This window comes from Sminthopsis crassicaudata, chromosome 1, assembly GCF_048593235.1.
Source record: "Sminthopsis crassicaudata isolate SCR6 chromosome 1, ASM4859323v1, whole genome shotgun sequence".
NCBI lineage: Eukaryota > Metazoa > Chordata > Mammalia > Dasyuromorphia > Dasyuridae > Sminthopsis > Sminthopsis crassicaudata.
In genome coordinates this window covers 189,551,121-189,570,212 of record NC_133617.1, presented here as the reverse complement: position 1 = coordinate 189,570,212, position 19,092 = coordinate 189,551,121, and the positions used below count along the sequence as shown (strand labels likewise).

The 19,092-nt window shown below is 31.5% G+C and overlaps 1 protein-coding gene across 5 annotated transcripts in view; it reads right to left on the bottom strand.

The window, feature by feature from the left end:
• Positions 1–19,092, bottom strand: part of CARMIL1 (capping protein regulator and myosin 1 linker 1) — a 349,103-nt gene that overhangs the window by 117,617 nt on the left and 212,394 nt on the right. For all 5 annotated transcript variants that reach the window (XM_074273008.1, XM_074272988.1, XM_074272991.1 and 2 more), the window contains exons 10-13: positions 18,908–18,996; positions 17,687–17,781; positions 8,566–8,652; positions 1,096–1,199 (exon numbers count right to left, since the gene is read on the bottom strand). In XM_074273008.1, the coding sequence (XP_074129109.1) occupies positions 1,096–1,199; positions 8,566–8,652; positions 17,687–17,781; positions 18,908–18,996 (375 nt within the window). The remainder of the gene's footprint in view (positions 1–1,095; positions 1,200–8,565; positions 8,653–17,686; positions 17,782–18,907; positions 18,997–19,092) is intronic.

Here is a 19,092-nt window from a genome sequence, read left to right as displayed (position 1 = left end):
AAAAAGAAGAAAACAAAATAGGAGAGAAATGTGCTTGGTGACATCAAAATTCTTGAAATGATAATTAAATTACTTCTAAGAATCACATCTTCTCCTTAAGATTTGACTGATTATAATTTAATCAGCTTGGCCAGTGATGGTCATCTCCATAAGATGATAGCCCCTTGGGAGCAAAGGCTGTTTTGTATCTCCAGTTTGAGAACAGAGTCTTGAAATTAATTGTTGCCTAATGAATGCTTATTGAATTGCAATAAATCCTGATCAAAGGTAAAAGTCAGGACTCATCATGAGTATCAATTTCTATCCAGTTTTAAGACTTGATTAATTTATCATACTGAGGAGAGCTGCTAAATATTTACATCATTTCTCCATTTCTTAATAAACTTTAGAAATCCATTGTTTTAAATTTTTCAGAGTATTTTTCTCTCACACTTGCTTCAAGGTCTATAGATAAAACTCCAGGAAAGTAACTAACATTAAGGATGGCTGCTGCTGAAATAACAGAATATTATAGGATTATTCAATTAAGTTTATTCTACTATCACATGCTTAAATGATACAACCAACATCTCCATTTGCTAAGGAATAATAGATGGCATAAAATTCTGGATCACATGGCTTGTCTGACTGATGTTCTACAAATTATGATTTTAAAAAAGCAGTTTAAATTATAATATATATTATATATATAATATTGTATATATATTATATAATATATATAATAATATACATAATATAATCAAATTTTAATATCCAAATGAACTACAAAGGACATACTAAAAAAAAAAAAAGAGGCCATCTGCATCCAGAGGAAAAACTGATAAATAGATATATAGAATGATTTTACACAAACGCACAAACACACATACACACACACAATTTGTGTATAATGGTATTCTTTGGGAGGACAAGGAGGAAAACTTAGATATAGTTATAATGACTAAAAACCAGTGTTAGTGTTGTGAATAGCATGGATTTCATACTTATACAAATGGAAGGGAAAGAACTAAAGAACTGTCTTTAGGAATCACATATAACTCATAAAAATACAATTTTTTCCAAGAAGCCAAATGCTATGTAACAAGCAAGTCTTACCGAGAGGTCATCTCCCCGAAGAGCATTCCCTGAGAGATCTAAGTGGGTGAGGGTGGTAGCAATTAGCTGGTTGGCACTGAGTGATTGAGAAAGGCTATTCACCCCTACAATATCAAAAAGAGTTAAGTTCAGTTCCCCTTTAAAGGGAGCAAGACCAGGCTTATTATAAATTTCCTGTAAATATGCTAGCCCCAGCAACTCAGACAGAATGAAGAAAAAAAGGAGATAGCAATTCAGATTCCCAAACTTGTATTTTGTTTTAATAAAAATTATCATAGAAATAAGGCTTAATATTTTTAAATATGTGGCTTAATTATGAGTATAGATAGTTGCATGTTATCCACCCAACTCTCCTCTCAGCTCTGTACTCAAATATTGTTTTGTTAGCAAAGATAAAATATTAGAATGGACCCTTAGAAATGATAGTCCAAATCTTATTATGCAAATGAGAGAACTATGGCTGTGAGAAAATGAGTGACCTGCTCAAAAGCAAACATGTAGGAAGTAACATAGAGAGGATTCAAATGCTAGTTTTCCCAAGTTCAATCTAGTTTTCCTTCCACACCACCAAAAAGCTTAAACTATTTCATGCCTGAAATACTACAAATAAGTTAATTGTTCAAATTTATCTATTCTAGTTATGAAATATTATTGTTCTAAAAGAAATAATTTTTCTTGTGCAGCATGATAAATGTGGAAATATGTATAGAAGAATTTTACATGTTTAATATATATTGGATTACTTGCTGTCTAGGGGAGGGGGTGGGGGAAGAGAAGGAGAAAAATTTGTAACATAAGGTTTTGCAAGTGTGAATGTTGAAAACTATGTTTGCATATATTTTGAAAATAAAAAGCTATTATTTTAATAAAAGTTTTAAAACTTCAAAAAAAAACCCAACACAAATTTATCTTATTCTAAAAATTTGCCAGGTGATTTTGCAAACCAAATGTAATATTTCAATTATAAATGTGACTATTAAGAAATTAAATATAAATAAAACAGAAAGATAGATACAAAATCAAATGTTAATAATATCAATTATGTTAATGAGTTATCAATTTGTCAGGATAGTAATTTATATTAATGTAGTTAATCTAGTAATAATTTATAATGATGTTAGCAAAATATTAATTAATAAAATACTTTACTCCTTATATTCACACATTTACTCAATACAACATAAAACCAAAATTTATTAAGTATCATTGAAAGCACAATTTAGGATAATAGTGGAAGGGTATAGATATCAGTCCTAATACTTTATCGGGTAAGAACACATTTCTGATGTGAACAGGTATGAATAATGACTAGATAACTCCTGCACCTACTTCAGTTATTATGAGAATCAACTGTGAATTTATGTAGTATGCTTTTCAAACCACAAAGCTTCATAAATATATTTTTTCTAGAAGTCTAAAATATCAAGAGAGGCTGTGTTTATGAAAAATGGCCAACTTGCTCCAGCTTTTCTTATCTTATTACTGATAAATTTGCATCTGCTATGACAAAAGCATATGGAATATACCAGTCTCATATTAAAATATACAATTATCTATTATTCCTTCTACTACATAATGAATGTTATGCCAAATGCTTTAAAAAATATCAGGGAAATCATTTTTCTTTAAACCATTCTGTTCTGGAATGTGACAAAACTCAATAAATGCAGAGCTGAATTAGATGGCCAGAATCACTCCTGACAGCAAAATGTTTTTTGACAAGTATGGGCACTTGGCAGTAGGCCAGGATCTAATATGTTAAATGATAATGTTATCTGGTAAGCTTAATGCTAGTATAGTAAAAAGGAATAATTCCTTTCTGTCTCCTCCATATATAAATAAGCACATAATAGCAGCAAATTTTAAAAATGTAGAAAGTGAAAACTTAGATCTATTCTAAATATAGATTTACATCCTAGATTTGGGATTTTTAGTAATTTCAACAGGGTTCTTTATTTTAATAGAGGAGTATTTCCAGATGGAAGAAGGTGGAACCAGATGAATATTTCTTGACTTACTTAGAATGAAAGGATGTAGAAACTAGAAAATTATCATTTAGTGATTATATGTGGAAGAGGTAAGATATTGATTTGGGTGAATTTGGGAGATGATATCAGAATAATGAAGTAAAATTGAAAAATATAATAAAATGAAATATAAAATAAGGAAATAGAATTGTCTAATAGTCAATTCTTATAACTACTACCAATTCTTCAAGACTAATTTCTATTCTGATTCTAAAACTACTTGAAATTCAACTCGAATGTAAGAGAGAATAAGACCTTTTAATAAAATTAATTTTTAATTTTAATAAGAAAAATCACTCATATTTATATAGCATTTTAAGATTGCCTTAGAGTTCTATGTGCTAGATAGAGCAACTATTGCTATGGCCTTGGGTCATAATAACTTGTAGGAGCTACAAAGTCTATAAACCAGACTAGGAAAAAGCCAAAGTCAAGAGGGGAAAAGAAAATGAGAAAAGATTAAAACTGAAAAATAATAGAAATAGGGAATCTGATTTTCTCTCACTTTAGTGTTCCTTTTCAGAAAGTTCCATTTTCCATTCTTTTATCAAAACTCCATAAATATAGCCCATAGTCAGTAAGAGTTGATCATTAATGTCTTCTGGGGATACTGACATAATTTACAATGTACTGTGGGATTTCAGTGAAACATCAGAAGAATCTTACTGAGACCTAGAATAGGTCTTGTGTTTGAGGATGGTAATTGCAATTATAGTGACCCAAAGAATATTCATATAAAGAAAATAACACCGACTATCAGTAATATTTTCATATATATGGATTTTACATATGAAGAAAAAGACAAAATAGGAAACAGTAACAATGGCCTTAAAAAATTTTAGTAGTTGTTGTAACAACTCTTAAAATTATCAGTGTGGGATGGGTGAGGAGAATCTATTTGCTACTTAAATAAACCTATTAACATGTTTTCATTCAAGAAATGAATAATCACCGTGAAACATAAAGGAGATTTTTGTTTAGGTAAAAGTTGGCATCCATGAGTTTTGATGTTCTTTTTTTTTTTTTTTCCTGAAATTCTGTCACTGTGTAATTCTTGCAATTGTTGGAAGGGACCTGGTTTCTACAATGACCTAAGGTAGTCATTCTAATTTGTTGTTTAGTCATCATTCTACCATTCACTATTCTAAAAGTCACATTCACATGAATGAATAAGTAACTTAACACTGAGCATCATTATCAAAGGATTCAATTAAAGTGGAAAGGAGGAAGGGGAAAAGCACTTCTAGAAATGACTATGATATAAATAAAATGGCTGTTCTAAAAAAAAAAAAGAGAGACATTTTTGAGGATAGATCAAGAATGAAGTAATTAAAGAAAAAGTCTTTATTAATCAAGAATGATAGCTTTTGAAGAACTTGTATGAGACTGGGCAAGTTAATTAAATCTCCTGGGCTTTATTTTCTTCATATGTGAGACATTTGGATGGGACAACATCCCTTTCATATGATGATATGAAAATTTACTTTTAGGAAAACTAGAAAGAAGTTAGATAATATGGGACACCACAGGATTCCTTTCCTAAGTTGCCCAAATAATGTAAACAAATCCTTTCCCAAAAGATCTCAAAGGGCTTTATAGTTTTTATTGTTCAGTCACTTTTCAGTCATGTCCAACTCTTCATGATCCCATTTGGGGTTAAAGGATTCAGGAGTGGTTTACCATTTCCTTCTCTAGATGGGAAATTGAGACAAACAGGTTCAAGGCACCTGCCCAGGCACATACAGCTAGGAAATACCTGAGGCCAGACTTGAACTCAAGGAGATGTCTTCCTGATTCCAAGTCCAGTCCTCTGTCCACTGTACCACCTAGATGCTCAACATTTTTTATTGTATTTTGCAGTATAATTTACTGTTTTACCCTAATACTGGATTTATAATCAAAGGATCTAAATCCAAATGTTTCCCCTGATACTACTTGTGTGAATTTAAGCAAAAATAGTTCTCAGTATCCAGGAGATGAATAAGTGGCAGAGTAAACAGAGTTCTGGCTTTGGTACTGATTTCAACATCTGACTCAAGCATTTATTAGCCATATGACAATGTAAAATGGGACCAATAATAACACCTGCTTCAATTACAAGGATCAAGGGAAGATATCACATATAATGTCCTTCATAAATACAGCATTGTAAAAATATTCTTTAGCTATACCATGCTAGAGAGCCTCCAATGGATTTGCTGACAGTAGTGTCTGTCTTGGAATCATAGAATTTGTGTCTGGAAAAGACCTTAGGAAATATCTGTCATTGTCAAGCTGAAGGCATCAAGAAGATAAAATATTTTGTCTTAGGTCCCATAGGAAACTAATTAATTTAGGTTATATAGTTAATTTAGTATTCATTAATATAGTTTACAAAATACTTCGGGCAGCTAGGTGGTGCAATAGATAGAGCACCTAGCCTGGAATCAGGAAGATCTGAATTTAAACCAAGTTTCAGACACTTACTGTATAATCCTAAACAAGTCATTTAACCCTGTGTGCCTCAATTTCCTCATCTGCAAAATAAGGTGGACTATCTATAAATAAAAAGATGACTGTCAAGATTGAATGTGAATCACAACATAATATTTTCACTTTTTTGTTGTTTGCTTGCTTTTTGTTTTCTTTCTCGTATTTTTTTCTTTTTGATCTGTTTTTTCTTTTTTTGCAGCATAATAATTGTGGAAAAATGTATAGAAGAATTGCACATGTTTACTGTATATTGGATTCCTTGCAGACTATGGTAAGGGGTAGAGAGAAGAGAGGAAGAAAAAAAATTGGGATACAAGATTTTGCAAGGGCAAATATTGAAAACTATATATACATATATTTTCAAAATAAAAAGCTTAAAAAAAAAAAACAAGCTGGAAAAAGAAATGACAAACCGCATCAGTATCTTTGCCAAGAAAATTCCAAATGGGGTCATGAAGAACTATGCATGATTGAAAAACTACTGAACAAAAATTAAATACTAATTCCTGCAGAACTATGTCCTGATGAATTTCTTTCTTCATTCATGTTCCTTGATATTTTATACATGTAAGCTGTGGTGCTGAGCGATTTCTTGTATATTCTGGCAGATGAGTTTAATCAATATAAAAATCTGATCATGTCACTAAACTGCACTAAAATCCTTTTTTAGATTTTTAGTCTAAAAGCTCAGAAATAGCCTCATCCAATCTCAATGGAAAGTACATTATCCCTGATAAGTGATCATCTAGAATTTCTAGTGATGGAATAGTTATCTACTTGTTTCTGAAATGAATGTTACAGGTTGGGATACACAGAGGTAATTACCTCAGTGTATTTAATTCAGTGTCATCACACACACTGGAAACATCATATAAACTGAATGGAAATGCATTGTTAAAGGGACACCTATGTAGTCCATCTTCTTTGTAGGCATCTCCATTGCTCCGAAAGCTATTTATGAAAGTGAATTACAGTAAGACCTTGATACAATAGGTGTAGTTCTTTCTAATCACATAGAGTTCAAAGGTTCAGAAAAAAAGTCTGATTTTTCATTTCATAAAACCACTACTTCAAATTCACAAAATATTCTTTCTGGCATCTTATCTCATAAAATTGTCATTCTAACCAATTGCAGAATAATGAATTCATCATTAGCTCTGTGAATGAGTTGTAAATCTATTCCCAACCATATTATTTTATTTTTCTTGCTTTTAATTATCCTATTCTTAGAACATAAAACATTTAAGATATTATCTTTATATTGCGAAGAATAATATGACCCTTAATATTTGGCAAAGTTGAACTCAAATGTTAGGGAGGCAAAATGTAATTATGTTATGTTGCAGATTTACCTGATTAGATGACATACTTGTTTGTTACACACAGAAAAAACCCATTATTTTTAACTTCAAGGTCTAATATCACATAGATTTTTCTAGATAAACACTCTCCTTCCTTTTCCCTCCTCCTCTAATTCCTAACACATTAATAGTTTCATTATATGCTGAACAGTTAATCTAGAAACAAAAATAATGAAGTCTCTGGGTATGATATGGTTTCAATAGTATCATTTATATTTTTATAATAGAATATAAGCTCCTTGTGAGCAGGGACTATTTCTGCATCCCCAGCATTACTACAGGGCAGAAACTGCCCTCTCGCAAAAAAGGAGACGCTTAATAAATGTTTGTTCACTTATTGATGCTTTGATGTGTTGTTCAACTATTAAAAAAAAAATAAGTACGCTAAAAAAATCAGAACTCAAGAATAAATTTATTTCATACTGCCTCTATTTTTTTTTTTGTTCTTTTTCTAAAAAAATGGGAATCTGTGTGAAGAAATGCTTTTTATCAATCAGCTATAGGTAAATGCTGATATACTTAGTGATATTGGATTTAATAGAAAAAAATAATGACTAAATGGTATAGAGCAGTGGTCCTCAAACTTTTTAAATAGGGGGCCAGTTCACTGTCCCTCAAGACTGTTGGAGGACTGGACTATAGTAAAAATGAAAACTCACACTCTGTCTCTGCCCCTCAACCCATTTACCATAACCCGGCTGGCCACATAAACGTCCTTAGGGGGGGCATCTGGCCCGCGGGTGCATCTGGCCCACCAGCCGTAGTTTGAGAACCCCTGGTATAGAGAAATATAACCTCAAAATGATCCATGTAGGTGGAACTGTAAAAAATTTCTGAAATACAAAAAGAATGAGTCTAATGGTTTTTGAAAATTATTTAAAAGATGACCTTAATCAAATTTTGGAGGGGGTAAGAGGAAACCTTTTAAGTATTTTGATAAACTATTGTGCAAATACTTCTTAAAACAATTCATGAAGAAAACTGAAAATAACCATTACTGAACATTCCTTAGCTTCAAAAACATTTGTTAACTAGTTTCAGACAGAATAATCTCTTATATTTAAGTGTATCTTTTAGATCACTTAAAATATGCTTATGATTCAAAAATTATTTTAAACCCAGATTAATTTTCTAAGAGCCCAAAATATAGTGAGGCAGCAATTAGCCTAATTTGACTAGACCATGGTAGACAGATGAGTTAGGAAGACTTGCATTCAAATATAGCCTCAGACACTGGCTTAACTATATGCTTCTGTACAAATCACTCTATCTCAGTTTCTTCATCTGTAAAATAAGGAAAACAATAACACTTAAGTGGCCAGTTTGTAATGAGAATAAAAGGGAATAATATTCATAATATCATTAGAAAATCTTGAAATACTTATACAAATGCTAGTTATTATTATTTTTATTAGATATCAAAACAATACCATTTTAGTTCTAACTTTGCCAGTAACTAGTTTTATAACCTTTGGACCATCTCTAAAAATTTGAAGGTTGAAGTATAAAAGGTTGAGAAAGTTCCTTCTATGTCCTATATTCTTTCATTGTTTTTTTTTAAAAGTGATAGACATATTCAACAAAGTGAAACAGATTTTGTTATACCATACCTTTCGGTGATAATGAGGTTTTAGATAAATTTAAGTGTTTGAGTCCCTTTGGGAGTTTGGCAAACTGAATACTTAGAGAGGACACACCTGGGGAAGAAAAAGAAACAGTTTAAGTGCTACAGTTCTCAAAACTGGAGCTGTTGTCTAGGTGATGAGTAACATGAACTTAATTTCTTCCCCCATTCCCATGATTGTAGTTTCCCTTCCTATTTATCATTCTTATTTTCAAGTAAAATTATACAGCTCTTCTTTCATATATTATTCTGTCATTGTTCTTGCGTTTTCTTCAGCCTCACTCATATAGATAATCTTTCATGGAGTTGAATCAGGGAATCACCATTAGGAAAGAATGTGAGGGATAAGAAAAAGGCTTTCTAGGTCAAAAGTATTTTGCTCATTCTGTGACTTGGTGTCTGCAATCCTACCATAAAAAACTGATTCTTACTGTCCTCTTTGAGAATGAAAATAAATATTTCTTAAAAGAGAATTCAGTCATAAACACTTTAGTGTAAATAATTATAAAAGATTGTTTTTCTCTAAAGAGAAAATTTAAATCTGATCTTCTGCAGAAGACCATTCCCCTTCCAATTGCTAGAACCTTCATTTTTGGAATTACCTTCCATCTATTGTGTATCTAGCTTGTATATGCCAAATTATTTTCATTTTTGTCGCCTCTATTAGAAAATGAGCTACTTGAGGACAAGGTCTGTTTTTGTTTTTCTTTGAATTGCCAGGGATACTGAAGTACAGTGATTGACACATAAGTGCTAATAAATACTTGTTGGACCTCTGGAAAAAAGAAGGGAAAATGTGTAAAGTGGATTTGTGAGACTAGCTTTGTCTATCTGCTCTTTTGTGACCAAAATTCCTTCTAAGCAATATAAAAAATATGTAAATGTTTTAAAATAAAAATTCATATTTTTATTTTCTTTAATTTGATCACAAATTCACTTATTTACATAAAACTTTAGTTGTTAAACATGACTATCAAATTTTATATGCACTGGGATAACAGTATAACTCGAGGTATGTTTCTTAAGGAAGATAAGAAAATCTCTCATCTTTCATTTGCTATACAAGCATCAAACCTATTATCCACATTTTCAAAATACAATGAAAAATAGTTTCAAAATACTGATTACAATCATTCATAAGATCCCATTTATAGCCAGACTATATGAGAGAAAAGGGGAGAATTAAAATAAAGTAAAATGACATATCAAAAGGACAAGAAATAAGTCTTTGGTAATACAAAACAAAGGTCCTAAAAATATAAAGCTACCATAGTTGGATTCAAAGACAAGGGAAAAAGGCGTAGACATAAATATATTTTTGTTACTTTTGTGAAATTTCAGATCCTGGAACTACAGGCACAAAACTCATTGGGCCAGAAGGGGACTTAGCAAGCCAATCTTTGCCTTCTAAAGAAGAGCAAACTGAGACAATAATGATTCCTTGAATCACATGAAATCCTATTACTAATCCAAATATTTATTAGAAATGAAATCTATTTCAAGATCACTATTTTCCATTTTTAACATTTTAACAAAATTCAATTTCTTTATTAATCTAAAATAATGATTTTTGTAATTCATATAAATTTTTTTTGTTTTAACTCACATGTCATCCTTTCATTAAGACTTTCCTGTTTCTCACAGTTAGAAACGATTCTGCCTCATCTCAAACATTCTTTCTTAGACCTCCTTTTCCTAATATATAATCTTTTTGTGATAATAATCTCTATATGCTGCTGATACCAATGTATCCATCCCTAATCTTTTCCCAGTGTAGTAGTCTCATATTACCTGCCACCTGCCTAGGAGACATCTCAAACTAGGTGTCGTGGGGGTTCACTTTTGAACTAATTTTTTTTCTCCGTTCTCCCACCCCAAACTTCATTCACAATATTCCTATGACTGTCAAGTGAACCAACAATCTCCCAGTAATCCAAGCTTGCAATCTGGTTGATTACTCACACTTAACTTACATAGTCTTTTACCTTTGCAACATATTTTATATGTTACTTCTCTCTACTCTCATAAGCCACTATGCCAGTGCAATTCTTTAATACTTCATGACTGGACTTATAGCCCACTGGACTTAGAGCTGGCTTATAGCCCATTCTGTCTCAAATCTTTTTGCATTCCAATCACTCTCCACTCAGCAGCCAAACTGATTTTCCTAAACTGTGATCTTGTCACCCCCTCCCTCCCCTCAATAAATTTCAGTGGCTGCCTATTTCCTCCACAATAAATTTACTCTGTTTTACATTTAAAGCCCTTCACGATCTTGATGCCTTCTTGCTTTTAACTCTTTTCTAAATGTTCTACAATGCAGCAACACTGGCTTATCTCTATTCCTTGCATATTCCCTAACTGTAGATCTTTTCAGAGCTATTTACCATTTCTGCAACATTCTCCTTTCTCATCTGACCTCCTCTTGGCTTTCTTGGTTTCCTTCAAGATTCAGTTCAAATTTTACCTACTGCAAGAAGCCTTCTTTGCTTCTTCCCAACTTCCCTCTGAAATTGCTTTCATCTTACATTCCATCTTATTTGAACATGATTCATGGTGTCTCCCCAATAGAATGGAAGCTTCCTCAAGCTTATGGGCTTATTCTAGGCTTTCTTTGTATTTTATTTGTTTCGTTTTTTTTTTCTCTCAGTGCTCAATACAGGGTTTACATGGTAAATATTGAATAAATGCTTGTCTCTTGATAGACATCATGCTTTAAATCCTCCCTATCTATTCTAACTTGTATTCCAGAGAGTTGGATAGATATTTTATCCCTTCTCTAGTCCATGTACATGATTCAAGGCAAGGGTTAACTTTTTTTTCCAAGGTTGTATCCTTAGTGTCTGATTTGTATATTTATTGAGTTGATTTTTTAAAGTTGAATAAGAAATATGATTAATGTAAAACCTCCAAACAACAAATATGAATAAGAGTAAGAACTTAATGGGAATAGGGACTTGTCTTATAGTGTTATACATTAATTGCCCTATAAATGATGTCTCAGAATGTAAATCACACATGCTATGTCTATCAATCTTCAAACTTTGCAAATGGCTATAAAAGGAAGGGGTTTTATTATTCAGTGTTTTCAGTCCTATTTACCTTTTGATGCCATCATTTGGGGTTTTCTTGGCAAAGATACTGAAATATTTTACCATTTCCTTTTCCATCTTATTTTATAGATGAGGAATCTGAGGTAAGCAGGGTAAAATGACCTGCAAAGGGTCACACACCTAGTAAATGTCTATGATCAGATTTGGACTCAGGTAGCCGAGTATTCCTGTCTCCAGGCTTGGCACTATACCACTGTGCCACTTAGCTGCCCCAAATTTGTAGCAAATACTCAAAAAGAAGGGATGGACTACTTTATTTCTAATTTCCTGCCATTCTATAATTACCTTATATAGTTTGCTTATCAGCAAAAGAAAGATGACCAAAGCACAAGAAAAAAAATTTTTCAATAAAAAATTTTCAATAAAAAAAGCATACCTAACAGCAAATATAATTTTGAAATGTTCTCTTCATGGAGAAAAATAAATAAGTTTACTTATGCGGGGGAGAGGGAAAGGAAAGAGGCTCAAAGGTAGAATAGGTTAAGGGACCCAGTTATAGAAGAAGATTTAAGTTCTATGCATACAGAAGTTTACTATAGAAAGAAAGACACCTTTTCAGGAACAGAACTTAATTTTAACAGGCCAGTGCATTAGAACAGACAATTAGAAATTGATGTGGTAACATTTCCTGAAAACAGTTCTTTCTTTGGTCTCTCTAAATTCTACTAAATGAATGGATCAAATTAGATAACATAGGTAATATTTGAAAAGAAAATAGAAAATAGAGTGTTTTGAATTGTTATAAAGTCTAGGTATCGTTTTGTTATGATTGTGATTATTACAGAAATTGAATTAGCATAATAAAATTGAAAAGACTTCACAAAGAAAACTCCAACTCATGTTAGAAAAGACTTTGAGGGGGCGATTTCTGCAATTTCCTACTAGTACAATTCAATCTTATTTTAAAATAAGAAGACAATTTTATAAAATCTTTGTTAAAATAATTAAATATTAAAAATGAACAAAACTAGAGCTTTAAGTAGGTGGATTATAAATCATGCAATGGAATTATGGTGGGGAAAAAGGATGGGGCGGAACTCAATTGCCTCTCTGCTTCTAAATCATTTACCCAACATAAGAATAATTACAAAAAAATGTTTAGCATTGCAATGTGCCATCTGATTCTATTAAATCACATTTAGGAGGAAATTAAATTTGACATGGTAGAATTAACCATTAACCAATGACTTCGATATTTGAAATTCCTATGATATTGTCATTTACAATTCTCACATTTAAAGAGGTATTTTGATAATTTTGTTTCTTACTAATCAGCAAAGTAGAAACAAAATAAGTCCTTATTAGGAATGAAGCAAAATAAGTATTTTATCACCAAAATACTACTATCAAGTTCTAATAAGAAAAAGTCCAATTAGAAGATAAAGAAATTTTTTTTCTCTTTTTGGAGAAATTGTATAAATTTAAATAAAATGTCTGAGATTTTAAGTTTTTTATTTCACTACAATGATTTTGTAAAAATTCAATTCAGATGTCTACCAGTTTACATTACATGTCATTACTAAATTACTATATTCATGGCAATTTTTTTTATTAAGAAAAATGAATAGAAATCATTTTCATTTCAGAGAAAAAGTCTGCATTTGGATGCACATAAATTAGGTTCAATAGGGCATAATATAGCTAACCTTGCTGGTGCACACATTTCTTAAACTGCAAAATTAAGCAATATTCTTTTGAGACAACTTACATAGACATTAGATATAGCTTACTAGTTAAATATGTTGTAAGTCAAAAATCTTAATAAGAGCAAGGCATTTTGCCTAAAATACATATTTTTTCTTATAATTTAACCATCTGATAATTTTACTGTTATTATGAAACAAAAGTAACAATCTAAAATTATTAAATAGAAAGTGAATTATTTTTACCTATTGCTATTAAAAAAATCATAAACCATATATGTGCAACCAACCTCACAAAGTAAAAGTGTACATGTGTATATGAATGTGAACGTGTAGCTATATATACATACACTTATACACCCTTAGACAAATGAGAAAAAGAGATAAAGAAGATAAAGGAGAAGGAAAGGAAGAGAAAGAGAAGGAACCTAGCTTTACTAACCAACTATATATAAATTTAAACACTAAAAATATACAAAGTAAATACAATTTCTTTCAGGTCTGAAGAACTGTATATACTCTAAAGATAATGCATTTTTGTCTAGACATAAATGAAATCCAAAAGAATATCATTTCTGGTGAAATCAAACTACATAAATAATCCACTGTGAAATGGTTAAAAAAAAAAAAAAATTCAAAGATACCAGAGCTAAGGGGTTGGAAAATGGAAAAATGAAATAAACAATGGAGAAAGACCTTTAAATCAATGCAATTATATAAATAGTATAAAGCTGTTGTACCACAGGAAGAATTTGGGACTCTCAGGATACAGCATCTTCTCATGCTACATGGAACAATCATCAAATAACCATGACTTCTACCAGATAATAGATTTACTAACTCTAGCAAAAAAGAGACAGAATATTTTAGTCAATGCCTCCCTGCTGAGAGTGTGTGAAGGTGACCAAATATCCAACTGGTCTGAACAAACAAGAAATGTGCTGCCATCCTAGGACACTTCCTGTTCCACATCAAATCTAATGACCACAATCAAATTCTGATGATATCGCATACTTCTATAGTGTTAGAGAAGAGACCTGAGAGACCTAATCCTTTGCTCAGATAAGAGAAACATAAACATGGTATAACTGTGAGAATTTACTACTTTCAGAAATAATACAGGCAATGAAAGTGATTGAAAGTCTAAACATCCCAAATATTTTTCCTAGGCTGAAATCTCAATACAGGTTTTACATTAAACTGAATTTTCACCATCAAATTATTTATTCCCAAGCTTTTTAACTTGAGAATATTTAATATGAATAAAAATGTTTCATGAGGAGTTGGCCCCAGTGTCCCTCCAAATTAGTTTAATATTCAAGTTGATCAGAGGCAGAATATAACAAAAATAAAGAAATTCTGAAGTTGGATTAAAGTATGAAAATGAAGTCAAGAAGTGTTTATAGATAGGTAAATAGGGGAAATCTCAGGATTTGTTAGACTGGATATATATACCCTAACCCACATGGTTAAGAGATCAATCAAGGATCATTAAATATTTAATCAACAGCAATGGACACTAAAAGAATGATAAAGTAATGAGACATGCAAAAATAGTGGCTGAAGGATGTACAACTGAAATAGAATAGATGGGATGAAGGAAAAAGGAGAAGGAATAGGAGATGGAAGAGAAGGAGAACTAAATTTAAAATAAGAAGACTAAGGAGAAGGGGAGGGAGAAAAAGGGGAAGGAGGAGAATAAGAAAAAAGAAGAGAAGGAGATTATGCAAAGAAGACAAGGATGACTTCTGAGAATGATGATAAGTATATGAGAGGATAAAAGGAAAGGGGAGAAAGGAGATATTAATTTAGACATGTAATTCTGATTATACAAAAAAAATCAAACCAAATAGGAGAACCATGTTTTTCATGAAAAACATATATTCAGTCAATTATAATAAGAGAAAGACTGTTGGTAAGCAGAAAGAGCAAATTATAGAAAGAAGAGAATACAGTATTTTAAATGCCATTTTAGAATCTAAGGATTAAACAACAACCAACTTTGTTTAAGACAGAATAGCTTTTATAGGGGGTGACAAGATGGTATATTGGACAGAACACGGGATCTGGAGTAAGGAAAGCTCATTTTTCTGAATTCAAAACTGTCCTCAGACATTTACTAGCTGCATATCACTGGGCAAGCTAATGAACCCTGTTTGCTAATCTGTACAATGAACAAGAGAAGGAAATAGTAAATCACTCCAAAATCCTTGCCAAGAAAACCTCCAAATACATCACAAAGAGGTGGGCATGACTGAAAAACAGCAAGTTTCTCTAGACTAATTTGGATTCCACTAATTCAGAATGTATTAAAGGATAATCTAATGATTTACCCATCCTTAGAGAAAGGTATTATTAAATACATGAATAGTATAAGCAAAATAAAATCACTAAAGTTTGATTGACTTTGTCATGGTATGCTAAGTGCTTTATAAATATTATTTTATTTGATGAGCACAACAACTCTGGAGGTCAGTGCTATTATTGTTCCTGTTTCGCACTTGAAGAAACTGAGGCAAACAGAGTTCTTAAGATTTTCCCAAAGTCACACAGTTAGTACATAATGGAGGAATTACACTCTTAGTTACACCCCACTGATTTCAACTCAAGCATTCTTGAATTTAGGCCTAACACTCAAACTACTTCACCATATAGTTGTCTATTTGAAAAGATGGAAACATTATTCTAAGTAGTATCAAGGAAGATTTCACAGGGGAAATAAAATTGAATAAGAGTTTTAAGGAACAAGTATATTCTTATTAGTTAAGTAATCAAAGGATTACAAAGAGTTCTTATAAGAAGTAATGGAAATGATTAATCAATAACAAATATTTTATTGAAGGAATATTATTTGCCAGACATTAATCAAAAACCATATAAAAATTTATCAATTTACTAATAATAAGAGAAAAACAAATTAAAACAATCTGAGACTTTATCTTACATCCACTAAATGGGAAAAGACAGAAGTAGTTAATGCTGGATATTTTGTGGGAAGAAACAATGCACCAACAACTCTGGAAATAAATTTGGAAGTACTGGGAAAAAAAAAAAAAAAGACTCTCATCTATTTTATGATCTTTGATTAAATCATCCTACTACCAGGCAAGAAAGTTACTGACAGAAAAAGATGCCACAGACACCAATGTCTCAAGAGCAACACTCCTTACAGTAGCAAAAACCAAGAAAAAAAGTGGGCACCCATCATGAATTGTTCATGAAATTGTGGTATGTAAATGTAACAGAATATTACTGCACTGAGTAAACAATTAATGTGAATTCATATAAATATGGAAAGAACTATGGAGAATAATAAAGAATAATGAAAAGCAAAATCAAAAGAATAAAATACAAAAATACTATAATAGTATAAACAGAAGAGTTAGCTAGATGGGTCAATGGAGAAGGCTAGAAGCAGGAAGCACTCAGTTCAAATCTGTCCTCAGACACTGACTAGCTGTGAGATCTTAAGCAAGTCACTTAACCCTATTTACCTTAACCCACTGGAGAAGGAAATGGCAAGGAAACCTGCCAAGTAAACTCTGAGGACAGGCATCCACAGAGTCATGAAGAGACAGACACATATGAATGACTAAACAATAACAAAACGATGTAAACAACAGTAAAAGACTTCTGGTATCAGATTAATTACAATCAACTATTTTTGTTCTGGAGACAAAAGATAAAACAGACATCCTTCCTCTTCATAAAGAGATGGGGAGAAAGAGTATAACATACTGGCAGATATTAAACATGTTTGTTCAGTTCATTGCTTTTATTGAGCTGTTCTTCTGTGTTATAAGGAAAGGTTCATTGAAGGGGGGGTTCTCAAGAAATAATGTGAAAAAAATTATTTTTAAAAAATAGGATAAAAATACAGAGAATATACAACCAGAGGAATGTGAAATATTTATATTACCACCAAAAAAGAGTAAAATGCAAATTATTAATTCCTATTAATTATTAATAGCTATTTAATTATGATAGGTGGAAGAAAAATATCAAAAGTAAAAAATGCTAGCAAAATATATTCCTTTTCTCATCTCTAAAAATTGAGTTTTGTTTTTTTAAATAACATGTTCCCCCCTCCTTCCGTCCATAACTACTTTAAAATAGTGTCAGGTTTATAAAAGAAGCATGAAATTGACAATTATGGTCAACTCTATTTTAATTACACGATAAAGATGAGAAGGAAAATAATTAGTCATTATAAAATAAAGGCAATAACCACTGTACTCATAATACAAGGACAATTTAACATGTGACACTCATTATTCAGGCAAAATGGAGTGAAAGCTCACTAATCCTCTTACAACTCTGGTATCAATGAAAAACTGAAATATTACAGTACCTCTATCCTCAAGTGGATTGCTAGCAAGGTTAATTGTGTGAAGTCCTGAGTTGGGATTATGGGCTAGGGCACTGGCCAGTTTTTGTGCAAAATCTCTGAAAGTGAATAAAACAAGTATGGATTAAATATTAATACAGAATTTTAAGTTGATAAAACAATAGCTGAGGCAGAATGAAATCTATTTAGGGACTCCATAGTCAATGTTAGACTGTCCTATCGAAATTTTGTCATATCACATGTAAATAAATTTCCTCACTGGGAGACTGTATAAACTTTCCTGTGACCAGAAAAAGGTTGCCCAGGATTAAACAGAAAGCCATTTTAAGAAAAGGCAATTATGTTGATGAAAAATGTATAAGTCCTAAAAAAAGAAATGATACAATCTATAAACTAAGAAAAGTGTTCCTTCCTTAAAAGCTTCTGGTTTTGGAAGGCTTTTATTTTTCAATTAACCAACACTTGTTTATGACCAAAATAGTCACTGCATTGAAAATGGATAAATATGAATACTTTTTTGGGTTTTCATTTATTTATTTATTTATTTTGGTGCATGTGTGTTTTTTTACTCCAACATTAAACCTGATTTTTCTGAAAATTATAGCTGGCTTTTCATACATTTTATTTCACATTCCATGAACTTCTCATGAATGCAAAGCTGATTGCTTTAATTGTTAAGTTTAAAGGCTAAAATTGTAGCTTTTGCCAGCACTATAATTTATCATAAAATCAAGATCATTATTTTAGTTATGTTTAGTTTCAAATAAAGCATTAAATGTTTTGATTAAGACTCTCTCCTTCTCCAATTTTGTGGTATTTCAATTCTTTATTTCAATGAATTCAAGCTTTTAAAAAAATTTTGCTGTGACCTGTACAGAGCCTATTTAAATGACTACTAACGATGAAATAAAGACTATCTAATTGTTGATGTATCAAGGAAGAGGACTAGTAAAGACTTATCAACAGAACAGAGTAATTGAATATAATTAAATATTAAGTGAATCCAAAGCACCAAGGCCATTAAGATACAAAGTGGTGGATGATTTTAAGTGCTTAAATCAGACATTCAGGACATTGAAAGAAAAAAAAAAAAATGATACATTCCTTCTAAAAACATACCCTCTCTACCTGTAAGGTGAGAAAATTTTGAAATTCTGCATGTGTAAATAAAGGGGGTAGGGTAGAGGAACATTTTAAAAAAGAAGTATTCAGGTAAGTACTTACGTTCTAAGCCCGGCATTTTCTAAAACCAATTCTTCCAATCGATTGGACCTACTCACCACTCTCAAGATTTGTTCGCAGACATCAGTGGACTGTAACAGAAACATTCTATGACTATTCCATAATGCTAAATAAAATGCTGTATTGCAATGCAGGGATTACAAAATAGGAAATAGCATCCTAGCCTA